Below are 16,582 nucleotides of genomic sequence, written 5' to 3'. Positions count from 1 at the left end.
CTAGAATTTAGGGAACTATATTTTCCTAAAGAAATATTTGCTGCATATTATATTTTTTCATCCCACCTTACGTGGGAGCCTACCGCAGTGTTTTAATTTTTTGTAATTTTTGTTTAGAACCTTTTTATACCCTTGCAGGGTATTATAATTTCAGTCAGAAGTTTGCAACGCAGTGAAGGAGGCACCTCCGACTATATAAAGTATATATATTCTTGATCAGGATCAACAGCCGAGTCGATCTAACCATGTCCGTCTGTCCGTCTGTCCGTCTGTCCGTCTGTCCGTCTGTCCGTCTGTCCGTTTCTACGCAAACTAGTCTCTCAGTTTTGGAGCTATCTGAATGAAACTTTGCAGTTAGTCTTCTATATACTCTCACTCGTATATATGTCGGAACGGGCCGGATCGGACGACTATATCATATAGCTGTCATAGGAATGATCGGAAAAGTTTTACAAAAAAAATTATAAAATTTTTAGTTTTCAACAGAATTTGATCAAATTTGAGATATAGCCATTTCATATTATTGTACAATTTTGTGTAAAATTTTATGAAAATCGGACGACTATATCATATAGCTCCCATAGGAACGATCGAGAAATTAATTCAATTAAAAAGTATAACATTTTCAGTTTTCAACAGATTTTCATCAAATTTGAGATATAGCCGTTTCATATTATTCTACAATTTTGTGTAAAATTTTATGAAAATCGGACTAATATATCATATAGCTCCCATAGGAACGATCGAGAAATTTGAGAGGAATGAGAATGGCGGTGGCTGTTGTCGGAAGACTGACAATCGCGGTGGCGATAACATTTTTAGTTTTCAACAGAATTTAATCAAATTTGAAATATAGCCATTTCATATTATTCTAAAATTTTGTGTAAAATTTTATGAAAATTGGACGACTATATCATATAGCTCCCATAGGAACGATCGAGAAATTAATACAATTAAATTTATAACTTTTTTAGTTTTCAGCTGATTTTCATCAAATTTGAGGTATAGCCATTTTATATAAGTCTAAAATTTTGTGGAAAATTTCATAAAAATCGGACGACTATATCATATAGGTGCCATACAAACGATCGTTTGATGTAGAGGAAAAATGCAAATCTGTGAATGTAAAACTGCAAATATAATATGTATAGGTGAATGAAATGAAAGCAGGTATTACTTCATTGTTTTTTAACACAAGTATATATAATTTATATTGTATGGATTCCTATTCATAGAAGTTCTATCTGCAAGGGTATATAAACTTCGGCGTGCCGAAGTTAGCTTCCTTTCTTGTTTATATTTATTTTTAAATTGTCACCTAGAAAAAAACATTTTTTCTTAGTTTTTACCACGATTTATTTAAAGTTTCCTGAGTGGCTTTATTTAGCTTTAAAACCACTTTCACTTTTAAAACCACACAAAGTTGAAAGCTTTGACATCTGCCCCACATTAAAAAGGACCTTTAAACCAGGCAAAAATGTTTATATTCATATCATATTTACGTATATTTACAAAAGTGTTTGGTTGTTGGGGATTTCCAGGAAGGAAGGACCGATGCAAATACGAATTTCTGGGAATGGTGTTGCAGTATTTAAGGATTCCAGTGCGGTGCTATTGCTGTTGCTGCTCACGCATCGTCGGATCTGATTAAAAGTGGTGTATGGAGTGGTAGGTGGGCAGGTGATAGGACACCGAGGACACCGGATGGTGGGCGATCAGGGGGGCGTGGGCAATGAGCGGTGCATGCGAGATGAGCGGCGCATGCGATATTATGGGGGCGTGGTGCACAACCGTTGGGGCGGACACGTAATGCGAGTGTGTCAGCAGTGGGGCGTGGTATCCCAATCCCAGGGAGAGTCCTCGCTTGGCCTTCACGGAAGACTCCTGCTGCTGCTGCTGCTCCTCGGCGGCGGGAGCAGGTGCGGCCAGGATGCAGGCAGCGCTGGCGACGAGCAGGATTAACTATAGCGTGTCCAGGAATTTTCAATTTGCGTTTAATGAGCGAACAAAGACAAATAGAAAATGTTAACAGAAATATTTGAAATATTTAGCTGGCTTTTTGTCATTTTTAAAGTTGTTGTTTACGTTATTGCTTTTGTTGCTTACAGTGAATTTCATTTTGTTTGTCTATTTAATGATTTATGGTCTTCGGACACAACGTGAAGCTCCTTGCTTGCTGGCTTTAATTCAACTAACATCGCTGGCACCCAGAACGACTTTATTTATACGATTTTCGCTGTGCGGATTGTTAGAAACTCACTCAAAATCTAAGTCAAACGCACTCATTAGGCAAAAACTATTTAGGCCCAAAAATAAAGTAAAAATCTGGCAAAAAGTCAGCACAAGAGACACACGCATCGAGAAAAAAAATATATGTATGTATGCCCACATCAAGCCAAAATTGCACAAACAAGCCAAGCCAAGCCGAGCTGAGTTGTATCTGAGTGTGAGTATCTGAGTATCTGACAGAACGCCAGTTCCATGCGTGCGTTTCTTTTTAATTCAGCAAATTATATTTCGAGTACTCGAGCTCACTTTGAGTGCCAATTGCCACCATAAATTATGTGCAGCTCTCAATAACTTCAACGACTAAATGTCCATGCCATAAACAATAATAATTTCTTTGGCAACTAAATGATTTTTAAGACCAATAGGCTGGCCAGACTGACACTTTTTGCTTTGGGGAATTTTTGTGAGCTTTAAAGAGAAAAGAAATAGGTTTTAACTTAAATTTAAGGTACTTTAAAATATGAAAATATATCTATATAAATATTTACATTTGCTGTTGGTGCGAATTTATTACAATTTAAAAAATACTTCCTGCGTAAAGCACTAATCCCATTTACGTGCCCTCTAAACCAATTTCAAGTAGAATAAATAAAAGGCTTATCCTCCAATGCCTGACTCAATTTAACAATTTATTTTTGTTTTCATTGGCAAAATTCGTTTTCGTTTTCATTTTCGCTTTTGCATATATGCAAACTACCATTGCTCTTATTTATCTCGTTTATAATCTAGGCAAAACCATTTCAATAACTTTTTCAGCCAGCTGCCCAGCTCTCGTGGAGACTCAGACAAATGGGTTCAATAAATTTTGTATGAGCATGAATTCCATTATGACTTGAAATGATTTGAACAATTTGTTTAAGCCATTTCGCACAGCGACGGCAACAAATGGTTGACACAAACCAGACAAAACACACACACACACTTCGTTTTGTTTACCTTGGCTAATTGAAAATGGTTGACTTTTTGAGGGCAGTAGGGATAGTGATAGGGATCTATTAACATTTAACGTTTAAGTGGTAGTTCTCGCCTTTAACGGTCTTCATAATTAGGCTCTTGATATGGCCGACAAATGCCTCGGAGCTAAGCTGTTAAGAATCGTTGAGCCAATTGGCCCAGCGGGAGTTATATGGCCAGAGTTCTATCTGATAACAGTTCCCCAGTATTCCGGTCATAAAAAATGAGGAAATAAACTCAAACACACATACACACACACACTGGGAGGCATATTTGACAAGCGGAACCTTAATTAACGGCATAGCGAATGGCTAAAAAGAGGAAGAAGAGCGAATAGAAAAAAATGCGAAACAGCAGCTAGCAAAGGAAGAGCCTAGAGTGCCATTGCTGTTTATCTGCAGCTGTCAGTTGATGGCGCCATTTTGTTTCCCTTGTGACTGTATGCGTAAATGTGTGTCTGTGTGTGGGGGGTGGGGCTGCTAAGGATGTCTCTGTGGGTGCGCCACCTGTTTAGACATATTCCTCAAGGCCACGTGCCTGCGAATTGAATGAGACTTAAGCAACTTGAAGGCGGCAATAGCTAACTAGATAATTGCCAAGGAGCCAACAGCCCAGCGAGTTCGCCAAAAAATGGCTAAGCAAAAAAGCCTTGACTTTTTTTCCCTACGTGGTAATTAAAAATTAATGAAAGAAAGCACCAAATGTGGAGTTACACTGTTTTAATATATTCATTTTCTAACCTTAGGTCTAAGTGAGTGCTTTAAAAACTTTTTAAGGGTTTACTTTTTGAATAAAGAGATACATAATTAAGGTAGAACAATTATCAACAGGATCGTACTATTTTCCACTATATGTCATAAAAAATATAATAATCATTATAGATTAGTTCAAAAACTGTTTACAAAAGGAAAAATGTTTTAAATAGAATAACCATTAACTGAATAACTTAAATGCAATGGAAATTGATTTAGAATTATCTAATTTCTTTTAAAGTTAATAAAAAGAGTCCAAATATTTATTGAAAATGTAAATATTAGTAAAAATATAAATATATTAGTATAGTACACTTATATTTTATTTTACAAAATTTAAATATACTTCCGTGCTTATTTTTACACATTTTGAAAGACTTGAGTCGATTTTTCATCATCTTGTCAAAATACTTTTAAAAGTTTAACAGATGATTACAACTCCTTTCAGATATTTATTATTGTGATTTTTAGTTAAAGTAACTTTAAGATTGTAGACATCTTTAAGGTCTACAAAACTCATCAAGCTTAATCACATGCAACCTAAAAATATCCTTCCAATATTGAAACCCTAAGCCAAAGTGTGTGGGTCCTTATTGCTCTTGCCAAATGCATTTGGGCAGTAAAATTTTTTCCTCTAACTCATATCTCATTGCGATTGAATGTGCGACTGTAGGAAAAAAAAACTTATGAATATCTAGCAACAGATGTAAAAGCATTTGACAAAATCGAAAGGCCAATCGATCAACATCAAATACTCTGACAGCCAACGAACGGCGATTGAGTCGAGTCGAGTTGAGTCGAATCCCCACCTGCCCCTCCCATATGGAATTGTGGCAAACCGAGTTTGTGGTACTTCACAATTATGCATACCAGATGAGGCAATGCAATGTGGCGTGGAGGTAATGTGGTGCCAGTGGCGGTTACGAAACTGCATATTGCGAACAGGATTCAAATTCCAATTCAGATCCAGATTCAAATTGTGATTCAGATACGTTGGGGCCATTAGCCAAATGCAACACCTTTGACGACGTGTGGACATGTCGACATTGATTTGGCCAACTGAGTGATCTGGGTAGGCAGTGTCATATGCCATATTGTAGGACAACAACAGATAAGCTTTTACAGGGGAAAAACACAGATGAGTAATGTCTACCAACTAAACAATTTTTAATACTAAATCTTGATATATCCCTTGCAATATAAGATCTTATGCTCATTTATTCTTATTTTATGTGCAATAATTTCCAATGGTTTTATGAGTAAATATATATAATATATATATTTTTATTTTGCAATTTTTCTCTTCATGTATTTGGATTTTCCTCCAACTGAGTGTGTCTGCCAATTAAATGCTAACAACGCCCAGGCTGCTCTGCATCACAGGTAGACATGCGGACAGGTGGTGCATAGGCTCCACCACTTTGGCCACTCAATTTTGCATTAGATATATCGTTAATTATGCTGCACTCCCAATTCGACCGCTATAGTTTGTTTTTCTCTTTGCCAGTGGACAACAAATTTTCGGATGTCAAATCTGGTTTATTTTTGTGGTTTTCATCTGCCATTATGTTGCATACGTAAATGAACGCAACATTGGTAAACACAATCGGTGTGTTCTCAAACATGTCACATGCACACAATCCTAACTGGTTGCCAAAACTATAGTTCTCAAATTAATCACGTGGTCGACTTAATTAAGTCCCTTGTGACCGCAGTGCTTAGGCAGAGGCAATTATATATTGCAGTTAACCACTAAGCTTATAGGCATTAATTTAAGCCAAATACAATGAGTGCACCTGATATTGCACACGCATCATTAATTAAAATGTGCAGAGAAAATAATTATGGTAAAAATGGTTATAGTTAGAAATAATAATAAAGGATAGTATGTTTAACAGGCAGAAGGTATGAGAATTTTATTTGAAAATGTAATTGGAAGGAAGTTTTCTTTAAGTTGCATTGAAAATGACTGACAAGTCATGGATTAAAATGTATTAATTATTATATACATATATTATTATTATAATAAACTACCATAAGGATATTCAGTGAGATATATTTGCCTATATATGACATCTGACTTATCCCCTCAAAATATATCCCTTTAGCGTAAAGAGAAACTTGGATAAGCTCTTGATAAATTACCTTACTATTTTTTTCACTGTTTTCTATAATTTATTAACTTGATATTTCTCTTCTTTTTTTTACAGTCTATGATTATTTGATGTGAATACTGCGACAAGGTTAATCAAGCTGTGACAATGCAGGACACCAGCCTCAACATGACCCAATCGCATTTGCAGCCCCAAATGGCGGCGTTCAACAAAACGGTGCTGAATGACCTGCACATAACCAAAACTGATATCGACAAGTTCCTGAAGTATTGGCAGGACTTTCAAAAGAAGAACATGTCCAACCAGGTGGACGAGTGCCAGGGCTATTGTCAAGGTGAAATTTACAATTGGCTGCGCGCCTACAACAGCATCCATGGTTACGTATCCCTGATGGTAAGTGCTCCTCCATCTCCGAGATCAACCAAAAGGAACTCAGAAACACGTCATTCATGTCGGGGGGAAAACAATGGAAACTTTTGACTAATGACTGAGCTAAGATGGTTCAGGCGTCTCATGAATGTAACTGAGAAAGGGTCGACTGATGAATTCAAGGGACGCTTTCACCTTTGAGCTCTGGCCCAAGTCCAGGGATACTTGGTCCCTTTTTCGAATTAAAGCAATTCGGTTTGTTCAGCTCAAATCGCATTAAGTGGATGGAATCTGAGCCCTTTGTTTTGTTTGGCTCTGGGTCGTTTTAAAGGGATTTCGTAAACGGATATAAATTATGTTTGATGTGGTTTAAGGCGTTAATGTGTTTTTCCTTTCATTTTAATTTCCAGACATTAGGTTTTTTATTCTATTTTGTTGCCTTTGCCATGAATCTTTTCAGCAATTTTGTAGAAAAACATTTTTCTCTCTTAGATTTTTTGTTTGTTGTAAGGAAAATCTGCGCATCAAAATTAGTTTGAGCTTAAACATAATCATTAGGGTTTATTTAACTTTCTTGGGAGGTAAACAAGTTCTCACTTTCTTAGTTTCCAAAAAATTGGAACAAAATTAATCCCATTATATTTACTAAGCTAGAATTTGGTTTTTTGTTGACCAAGTAGAATTTAACTTAAAGTTTCTTCCAAATGTCAAACTAAAGTTTGCTGTGAGAAAAGTGTGAAATGAGAAGAGGGATTTAAATCACAAGAACTGAACGCACATCACGAGCTGAATGAATAAAACATTCAACCACTCTAAATTCCAAGAGGGGGGAATGTGTAATCAATTGAAAGAGTGTGAGAACGATGTAACATTCTTCTTTTTCTTTATAAATAACACTCACATATTTTATCAACAGCCAGTGAATATTGCTTCTTGTTGTTTACTTGAATCACATAGATTTGCATATTCGGGACAATAGCAAACATCTTGAACATAATGGTCCTGACCAGAAAGGAAATGGCCAAGACGCCCATAAATAATATCCTCAAGTGGCTGGCGGTGGCCGATATGTTTGTGATGCTGGAATATATACCCTACACATCGTATCAGTATATTTATATGGGTCCAGGTAAGAGCATATTGCATTTATTCATTATTTTTGAATATAAATAATATATACTTTAAATATAATAATTGATGGATTGGTTTTAGTATTAAAGTCAATACGATTCTTTGTCGTACAGGTGAAAAGGATCTAAGCTACACTTGGGCTGTTTGTCTACTGATCCACATGCACTTCACCCAAATCCTGCACACGATCTCCATTGGACTGACAGTAACTTTGGCCGTGTGGCGATATGTGGCCATTAGGTGAGCGAATCTATAGGCCAGCATTGCATGCTCTCTTTGTCCTGGGACATATCCTTCTCATACATTTTGAATTTCGGCAAACCGATTCACATCAATCACACTAATCCGCATCCGATATTCGAACCGACATCCGGCTAATCTGATTAACACTTCAATGTGGCAATATGTGGCTTCTCTTCTCTTCCTTCCCGTCTTTTGTTTATAGCCAAATGTTACCATCTCTATTCCACAGACATCCCAACGGGGGCTGTGCCAATTTCCTGCTCGCACATTCCCGGGAGGCGATCCTCCTGCCCTTCATCCTGTCACCAATTCTCTGCCTGCCCACATATTTTGTGTTTAAAGTGAGGGAGACCTACGACGTGGACAGCGTCAATCCTGAGGCCATGTATCATGTGTATTTTGATCAGGATTCGGTTCTATACAGGTGAATTTACCGATGAATAAGTAGTTTATGAGACAGAAATTATTATTTGAATTCTTGTAGGTTTAATTTCTGGATACATTCCGTGATTATTAAACTTTTACCCTGCGGAATTTTGATTGTGATCAGTGCCATCCTAATGCATGTCTTGTGCGAGGCCTCGAGACGTCGTCTAAAGCTAAGGGACTACAATAATCCCGCCAAGTATGCCATCCAGCTTAATCAAAATGAGTCCAAGTCCAAGAAGTGAGTCAAGCAAACTATATTTAAATATTATTAAATTAAAATAACCAGAAAAATCGCAATTAATCAGAATTATATCGCCAACATCGAAGCAAAAAAATATTGAAATTTAAAGTATTGCAAAAAAAAGGATTTAGATTTAGTAATTTAATCAAACCTGCATTATTTAAAACATATAAATCTAGCAATATATTATAATTATATCAAGAATATCGAAACCAAAATATATCGAAAATAAAGTCATCGTAAGTAATCGGATATTTAAATGATTTTTAATGATTATATCAATGATCTATTAATGATCAATTAGGAAAATATAAAAAAACGAAATTGTATTGAACTATCGTAAGCATCCTAAGAGAAGCAACAATTCTTTAATACATGGTTTTATATTACTAAATCTATAATATTTACACTTTTCATTTTATTTTATTTTGATAAAGTGCTTAATTTTGAAGATGCAATATATATTATATATATTTTCATCCCTCTAGGCCGCCGCGTTGCGATCGTCGGAATGATCGCACCACTCTCCTCCTGGTGGCCGTGTTGGTCCTCTTCCTGGTCACCGAATTCCCGCAGGGATTGCTCGGCCTGCTGTCCGGCGTAATGGAGAAGTGCTTCTTCGCCCACTGCTATCCGCCCTTTGGGGAGCTGATGGATCTACTGGCACTGATCAATGCCGCCGTGGGATTCGTGCTCTATGGACTGATGTCGAAACAGTTCCGGACCACCTTCCGGTCGCTGTTCATGAAGCGGCACTTTGGCAGCACCGAAATGACCCGACTGACCCGTGTGACCACCACGTGCGTCTAAACAGGACTTGGATTTATATTATGGAATCGGTATCGCTATCGATGCCGCCGAGATGCGATTTTTAGAGGGCTCTGCAGGATCATTTTGTAGAGACATTTTTATGGGGATTAGGTGAAGGGCATCCAAGATGTTCAGGGCTTGCTCCAACTGAGAATTTCTAAATCTTAAACTTTATAAAAGTTTCGTTGCGTTGCATAACGAAAAAAAAAAAAATTAAAAACAAGAAGAGAAACTGTGAGTCGGAATACATAAGTTTGGTTAAAGCAAATATCGGTTGACCGATCAATTGGTTTCCCATTGCTTAATGAATCGATTCCGTTTGTGATTTGGCTGTTTTAGCAAGTGCCATTTCCTTTCCAATGAAATTACTTTCTAAGAATTATGCATTATCCAATTGGTGTTTCGAATTCGTGTCCTAGTCCGTAAGTTTTTGCTAGGCTAAGCGACAAAGGTACACAGAAGTGGTACCAACACGTCACACTTACTTTCCACGAAAACAGCAACAAAAAATAATTAAAGTCTAATAATAGCCGGAATCCAAGGATATCTTTAGCCAAGAGGACAGAGAACTCTGTGAGCCCCGAGTTGGTCTGACTTCTTGGCTTGAAAAAATGGTAACTTCGATCACTGGATTCCAGTTAAGCGCCAATGCATTACACATTGGCTTTTTTTGAGAGTCTAATTACAGAAATACTATTTAAACAGCTTATATTACGATTTACAACTATGTAGGTTCAAATAAATGTTTGATGTGATTTGGCGCGTTTAATAAATATTTATTTAGTGTTTTGACATTCTTTTGGGGCAACTGCTTTAATGGTTTCAATCTTCAGTTCTGGCTAACAACGGCATTCACCTCCAAGGGCATGTCATCTGGTTGCAATTCCTGAAATCCATTTTGCTGTGACTCTGACTCCTCCGGATCTGAACTATCCAACAGGATGCCGTTGCCCTGATTGGAGATTCGCAGAAGGGATTTCAACTTGGTTGCTTGGAATTTGTACTGTTCAGGAAATGGAAAGCATTAGTCGGAAGGCTTCTTCTAGTTCTGCCTTTTTTCGCAATGGGAATATTGGCTTGAATAGTATCCATTAAAGGATTCACAGGATTACACAGTTTCAATCACGTGCCGCGGCATACAGCCACTGGGAGTGCTGGTATTTCGGGCGACTTACTTCCGTGGGCAGCAGCAGATCCTGGGCCTGGCTCATGAACCTGTTGTACTGCTCGGCGGCCAGGGCCAATCGTCCTGTTTCATAGCAAAACAGGGCAAAGTTCAGCACCACCAAAGGATTGCGTCCTGAGCCCTGCTGACCGGTCGCCATGACACTGGCCCGTTCCAAGGCCACAAATGCGTTATCTACGTCGTCCAGCTTACGTAAACACACTGTGAATAAGGAAGGAAAAATGGTTGTTATTATTATTCTTAAGAGAACAGAGGAGAAAGGTATTGGAAAAAAATATATTAACAGAATAACAAATGTTCTTATTGAAGTATAATGTAAGGTAGGAATATATTTCAATTATACTTTTTCTTCAGAAATATTGAAAAGAAGAATTCAAGGTTTTAACTTATTAAATTTTACTGTTTTTCATATATAACAAGTATGTGTAATATATTAATTTATATTATTTACTAAATTCAGTAACTCTGAGTTGATAACTAAGCATATTTAATATGACTTTATTATTCGAACTTATTAAATATATATACGTTTTTGATGATGAAATAATATATATTATGTATTCATATATTTTCTTAAACTATAAACTATATTACTGCATAAAAAGTGTTTGGTAAGCTAAAGTTGAGAAAAACATACAAGCACTTGAAAAATGCATTTATTAGTTAGAAAAAGTTAAATTAATGTAATATATTGTAAGTTAACAACAAAAACTATCTCGGAATATTAAATTTCTTCGATTTAGGATTTGTTTTCAGTGTAAATAGGATAGTAAACTTACGCCCCAGGAGCATGTAGCACTCGGCATTATCCTTGCGCAGGTTTATGGCTGCGGCCAGCGTATGAAAGGCACTGGCGTATTGTTCAGCTGAGGTCGGTAAACAAAACAATAATAATAATAATAATAACAACAATATAGCAAGCAGGAAAATAGCAACTAACAATGCTGAGTAAGGCCTAGGACCGAACCGCCTAAGGCCCTTGGCTTTTCTTGGCACTTTTAAGAAATTTATTAAAACCTCCAGTCCATAGTTTTTCCTTGAGATATATGTGTGCATTTTCTCTCTTACAGTTTACCCTTTTCAAGCTGGTTTTCTTTTTCCCATTTTCTGCCCCAAACTAATGAATGGCTAGGCATTCGGTCTAAGAAATGACAAGTTTTGTGAATTTGTGGGTTGTGTATTGACCAATAACTGCAGCAGTTGCATCTGGCATATGGTTTTTGGCCAAATGCCAAACATTTGTGCCGCAAAACAACACACAATGAAAAGACTCTCTGGCATGAAACATGCAGTTCATTTTCCATAGCTTTTCAATATGAAAATACTTGTGAAAATTCTAAAACCTGTTGAGTTTTCGTGATAATATATTCATGCTTTGAATATTTAATCCCTGAGTTCATTTTTGTTTCTATGGAATACCACAAAATAATCCTCCTACAAATAACAAAGTAGAAAGCTTTTAAAGAAAAATATACACACTTTTTCTTGTGTGTTGACTTTAAAAGGCATGTTTTGATATTCTTGGTAACCACTCACAGGCAATGTAAATTAAGCTCAAGTTGTACAGAGCGTTGTAATTAAGCGGCGAGAGCCAAACGGATTTGCGCAGCGATGAAATGGCCTGGAAAAAATGATTAAATATTTAAATACCAAATGCCAAATGATACATATATATACGGTGGCAATTTAAGTACCACAATAAACTTTTGCTTTTTGAAAAAGCACAATCCAATGTTGTTCCACAGCTCCGCAATTTCCGGCTCAGCGTTTGCGATTTGGCTGTATTTGCTAAGGGCGCCATCCACATCGTTCCGGGACTGGAAAAAGAAATACAAAAAAAATATATATACATATGTACACAATAACAGCACAAAAATATTTAAAAAATTCAAATCGTTATCAAAGTTTAGCCCCAACTCACCTGCAAAATGGCGCCGAAGGCTAGAAGGCCCTTAGGCGAGCATTTCCGCTCAATGCTGACGACTTCCGCCAGACGATCGTGCGCCTTCTGGGTCTCGTTGATTTTCAGGTACAAAACACTGATTTCAATCAGCACCTCAGAGTTTTCAGGCGTCAGGCTGTGGAATTAAACAACATGAAATTTAATACGACACTCAATGTCATTAGTGAAACTGACTGCAGGCATGTCTCTAGCAGCTCGATGGCCTTTTGGTATTGCTTTTCCTTGCGGTACAGCTCTGCCAAACGCACAAAGCTCTCCAGTTTCCGTCCCGATTGAGTTGCCAACTCGAAATAGGCTCGGGACTCGTCCTGTTGCTGCCGTGCCACCTCCATTTGGCTTTGCGTGGTGGCCGCCCGATAAAGGAGCTCGCCCAGATAATGATATATTTCATGGTCCGGCCGGTTGCTCCGCTGCTCTGCTTCCCGGAAAACCCCCAGGGCCTGGCTAAAACGTCCCATTATGTAGCTGGAAAACAGAATTGCGAATTACAATTACACTTAAGGGCTGTTATTAATAATTACTAATGATTTTCATACATCAAATTCATACAGTTTCCCCGAAACACCCAATTTGCATTTCTGTGGCATCCAAAAGTGCAATTTCAAGTGTTTTTGGAAATTATGTAGTTACCATAACAAGAAATTCTCGAAATTGCACAAAGTTTAGAAACTAATATTCCGAGAACTTTTAAAGGCGACTTGAAAGGACCTACAAAATTGTGCAAAATTTTCAAAAAAAAAAAAAAAAAACAAACTGTGTGTTTGCAGAACGATAAGTTTCCCAAAACGAATACTATAAATAATTATTTCACAACTTTTATGATTTAAATGAACTTTTAGAGATATGTTTGTATTTATTAAACGAGTTTTACCGATTTAATATATCACAGACAGTTAATATTTAATTAACAACACATTAAACTTGAAAAAGTAATTTCACACCGATTTAAAGGGTACAAATAGGTATTTTGAGAGATAAACAAATCGATATATTATTTAACTGACTCATTAAGAGCGTTAAAAGGTATCTTTCTGATAGGGAGGATATAAAAAAGACACACAAATTTACTCACAGTGTTCGACCGATTTCCTTATACGTCTCAATGTTCCGCGGATTGAGCTCCACGGATTTTTGCAAGTGTCGCAAAGCCTCGATGTTATTGCCCTCTTCGCGGTCAATTAGGCCCTGGGCGATGGGCAATCAATTAGAAAAGATACTCGGCATTAGCCGCAAAACCTGGAGGGCTCAGGCTCACCTGGACAAAGTACAGGTACTCGGGATTCAGGTGTCGATTCAGCTCACGTTCGATGAGGCGGCGACAGCGCGTGAACTCGCGCCGAGTAAAATAAATGTGGAGCAGCCAATCAATGTTGGCATCGCTGGGCATTTTGGGAGCTGTTTTGTCCTCAAATCGAATGAAAATAAAATGCGAACAAAGATGTAAAAGAATACAAGTTTTCAAGGACTTTCTAGGACTTGGTTTCTTGCCTGGCCGCACAACCTCCAAGCTGGGCAATTCGATGAGCCTGCCGTTGCAGTTGATCTGCTCCGTTCCCGGCTCGTACATGGATTACTCTGCTCCTTTCTATATATTTTTCGCTCGTCCTGGCCAAAAAGCTCAACTTCAAAGACAACTCGCACACAGATACTCTGCGACTCCGACAAAACTTTGTTTTTTGTTATGGAAAACTCGTCCGTTGCCATGGCGAGTTTTGTGTGTGTGTTTTTATTTAAGGGTTGCCAATGCCGACGGGGGCTGGAAATTAACTTGTTAACTGAATTAATGCACGTTTAGGCCGGGCCAAAATGCGAAACGAGTCTAAGGCGAAAATTCCACGGCATGTATTTTTAATTAGCTGCGACAAAAATGTCCAAAACCCATTTGAAACTAATCGAAATGCAATAAAACAGAGCTGAAACAGGCTAAATAATTGCCAAAGACAAAAAGAGCGGTTGCCCGTAGATCGCACAGATCTTGGGATAGACCAGTTTTGTGGGTTGCCAGCACAGGTCCCGGCTCCGAATCCACCTAATTACTCAATTTAATTCACGCCGACACTAAAGTCGGTGCACAAAGTGGCAAAGTCTGTTGCACTCGTTTCCATTTTGGGGCTTGAAAAGACATGTGATCGTGAGCTACATTTGAAATTGTTTTCTTGTTTTGCTCGCCGCCAAAAAATTTAAAAGCAATTAATGCATGAAAAAATATCGTACAAGATCACCGTGAAATCTGAATCTATATGGCTTCGATTGCGGCGCCAATTTTAGATATTTCTCGTCGAGATCTCAGAGATCTTGAACGGGAAGTGCCACCTTTTCCCAAAAGGCAACGTGTCGGCTACGTGATCTGCAACCAGAATATGCTACAATTCGCTAGGAAGTACTGCTGTCATATGGATCGCTTTGCTTTAACCTGATCACTGACCATAAAGATTGACACTCATGATGGTTTTGCTTCCAAAAGGGGGCCTTAAATTGCAAATAGATTAAAATCGAATTACAAAACATGACAGTTTACGAGACAAAACAACATCTCTTTAAATATATTCCGAGAAGGTACAGTACAGTGAATATTGTAGAATTATTTGTATAAGATTTAATATGTTTATTACTTAAAGATAGGGAAAGTTAATTTGGTTCTTAGTCAGTACTACATAAAATTTTAATATGAAACTCAGCGTGTGAAAGTTTATAAGTGAAAAATAATAATATATTGATAATATATATTTGTTGTTAATATATTATTACTTTTCACTTTTATACTTTAATGTAAATCTCACCCAAATAAAGAAATAATTTTAATTTGTTTTCTGACCTTTTTTATTGTTTTTATATTATAATTTTTATTGTGTATTTGTATACTCTCTTAAAACTTAAGTTTGATAATAGAACTGTATTCGAAATTGTTTTGTGAAGTGAATAAATTAAATTTTATTTAAAAATTAAACGACATTTTTGTATACATATTTATTTACATGCTACACTTTGTGTAAAATTATGTTTTTAATTTCGCAGCACTGCTTTATTAATGTTTTTTTACTGCCGAAAAATAAAAACAGTGTGGACACAAACCAGGGTGTGGAAACCAGCTTCTTATCTAAGTTGTTAACCATTTTATTTATAAACAAGGGCTACCGAAATTGGCTTAGAATTATTTATTCAAGTTTCTCACGCATTTCCTAAAGGTTTAAACAATAATTTTATTTAGTATTTATTCACTAAATAATAACAAATTTATCAAGAAAATTATCAATTATATTATAACATTAAACATGTTTTATTTTTACTTTAAATTTGTAGGTATACAAAATATATATAAATCAAATACAACAAATATATTTAAAATAAATGTTATGAACTAGGTCTAAAATATTTACTAAAAACGGTTTGAAACCTGACATACCAGCTAAGGTAAGAGATAGAAATAAATGCTTGAACATTTATTGTTTAATAATTCCAATGTTTTTAATCAATTTTACTGCAATTTTTAGAGTAGGTACTCACTATTTTAATTACCTTCTTGCCTACATTTCTTAATAAATAATTGCATTTATGTAATTATACAAAATTGTATTTATTTATAGAACGTTTTTTATGTAAAGAGTCATACAATAAATACTACATATAATATTTAACTTAGCCAGCATAATGTCTTCTGATTCTGGTGGCCGGAGAAGGTCAAGTAAGTGCTCTTTCCCTCATTGAAGTGAAATTAAATTCCCTTTTATTTTCCGTCACCGATGCCAGGCCGGGCATCTGGTGCTGCCTCGGATGGGACGAGGCCTAATTCAATTACAGTACCACTGTAAATATGATTTACACCCGATGACACTCCACAGCCTGACCCCAGTGCCGCTTCCGCATGCCTTACGCACATTTTCGTGCGGCCAAAGGTCATAAAAAAGCGACTTACACAGCATACCAACAACACGTCCTGCAGGCCGACAAGCAGGGATTGCACGTCTGCTTGGTACCCTCGGAGGAGCAGGCGGAAGGTCGTTACTCACTGGGGGAGGTGGGAGGAAGAGTCCCAGTCAGTCAGTCGTAAAGATATGTATTGTGCAGCAAATACGCGACTTGGCCTAAATCTTAGGCTTTGGC

General features: G+C 37.0%; 3 protein-coding genes across 5 annotated transcripts in view; 1 reads left to right on the top strand and 2 right to left on the bottom strand.

The window, feature by feature from the left end:
• LOC110191638 (G protein-coupled receptor dmsr-1) overlaps nucleotides 1-10,107 on the top strand; it is a 42,229-nt gene extending 32,122 nt beyond the window's left edge. Inside the window, exons 3-8 of the mRNA XM_020962529.2 lie at nucleotides 6,206-6,502; nucleotides 7,436-7,607; nucleotides 7,723-7,849; nucleotides 8,082-8,276; nucleotides 8,337-8,519; nucleotides 9,011-10,107. Of these exons, the coding sequence (XP_020818188.2) occupies nucleotides 6,257-6,502; nucleotides 7,436-7,607; nucleotides 7,723-7,849; nucleotides 8,082-8,276; nucleotides 8,337-8,519; nucleotides 9,011-9,332 (1,245 nt within the window). The 5' untranslated portion in view covers nucleotides 6,206-6,256 and the 3' untranslated portion in view covers nucleotides 9,333-10,107. The remainder of the gene's footprint in view (nucleotides 1-6,205; nucleotides 6,503-7,435; nucleotides 7,608-7,722; nucleotides 7,850-8,081; nucleotides 8,277-8,336; nucleotides 8,520-9,010) is intronic.
• On the bottom strand, nucleotides 1,462-2,213 carry LOC110191687 (uncharacterized). The gene is made up of 2 exons (XM_086827821.1): nucleotides 2,107-2,213; nucleotides 1,462-1,962 (listed from the first exon to the last, which is right to left on the bottom strand). The coding sequence occupies exons 1-2, from the start codon at nucleotides 2,116-2,118 to the stop codon at nucleotides 1,648-1,650; spliced, it is 327 nt and encodes a 108-aa protein (XP_086683947.1). The 5' UTR covers nucleotides 2,119-2,213; the 3' UTR covers nucleotides 1,462-1,647.
• On the bottom strand, nucleotides 10,088-14,159 carry BBS4 (Bardet-Biedl syndrome 4). Of its 3 annotated transcripts, XM_020962588.2 has the most exons (10): nucleotides 13,970-14,159; nucleotides 13,737-13,876; nucleotides 13,554-13,666; nucleotides 12,656-12,946; nucleotides 12,440-12,596; nucleotides 12,213-12,335; nucleotides 12,055-12,139; nucleotides 11,298-11,384; nucleotides 10,508-10,719; nucleotides 10,088-10,335 (listed from the first exon to the last, which is right to left on the bottom strand). In XM_020962588.2, exons 1-10 carry the CDS (start codon nucleotides 14,046-14,048, stop codon nucleotides 10,162-10,164), a joined length of 1,461 nt encoding a protein of 486 aa, XP_020818247.1. In that variant the 5' UTR covers nucleotides 14,049-14,159; the 3' UTR covers nucleotides 10,088-10,161. The 3 variants fall into 3 exon arrangements, with proteins under 3 accessions (XP_020818247.1, XP_086683945.1, XP_086683946.1); XM_086827819.1 differs by having other exon boundaries at nucleotides 13,737-14,123; XM_086827820.1 differs by lacking the exons at nucleotides 10,088-10,335; nucleotides 10,508-10,719 and having other exon boundaries at nucleotides 11,369-11,384; nucleotides 11,998-12,139; nucleotides 13,737-14,123.
• Nucleotides 14,160-16,582: the final 2,423 nt, after the last annotated feature.

The sequence above is a fragment of the Drosophila serrata genome, unplaced genomic scaffold (genome assembly GCF_035046125.1).
Source record: "Drosophila serrata isolate PLE 108 unplaced genomic scaffold, ASM3504612v1 contig_184, whole genome shotgun sequence".
Taxonomy (NCBI): Eukaryota; Metazoa; Arthropoda; class Insecta; order Diptera; family Drosophilidae; genus Drosophila; species Drosophila serrata.
This window is presented reverse-complemented; position numbering and strand designations above follow the sequence as displayed.

Coding starts and splice junctions, on each gene's coding strand:
- BBS4 (XM_086827819.1), bottom strand. CDS start 14,048: ATGTACGAGCCGGGAACGGAGCAGATCAACTGCAACGGCAGGCTCATC. Junction 13,667..13,736: donor AGTACCTGTACTTTGTCCAG/GTGAGCCTGAGC, acceptor CCCATCGCCCAG/GGCCTAATTGACCGCGAAGA. Junction 10,336..10,507: donor ATCTGCTGCTGCCCACGGAA/GTAAGTCGCCCG, acceptor TTTCCTGAACAG/TACAAATTCCAAGCAACCAA.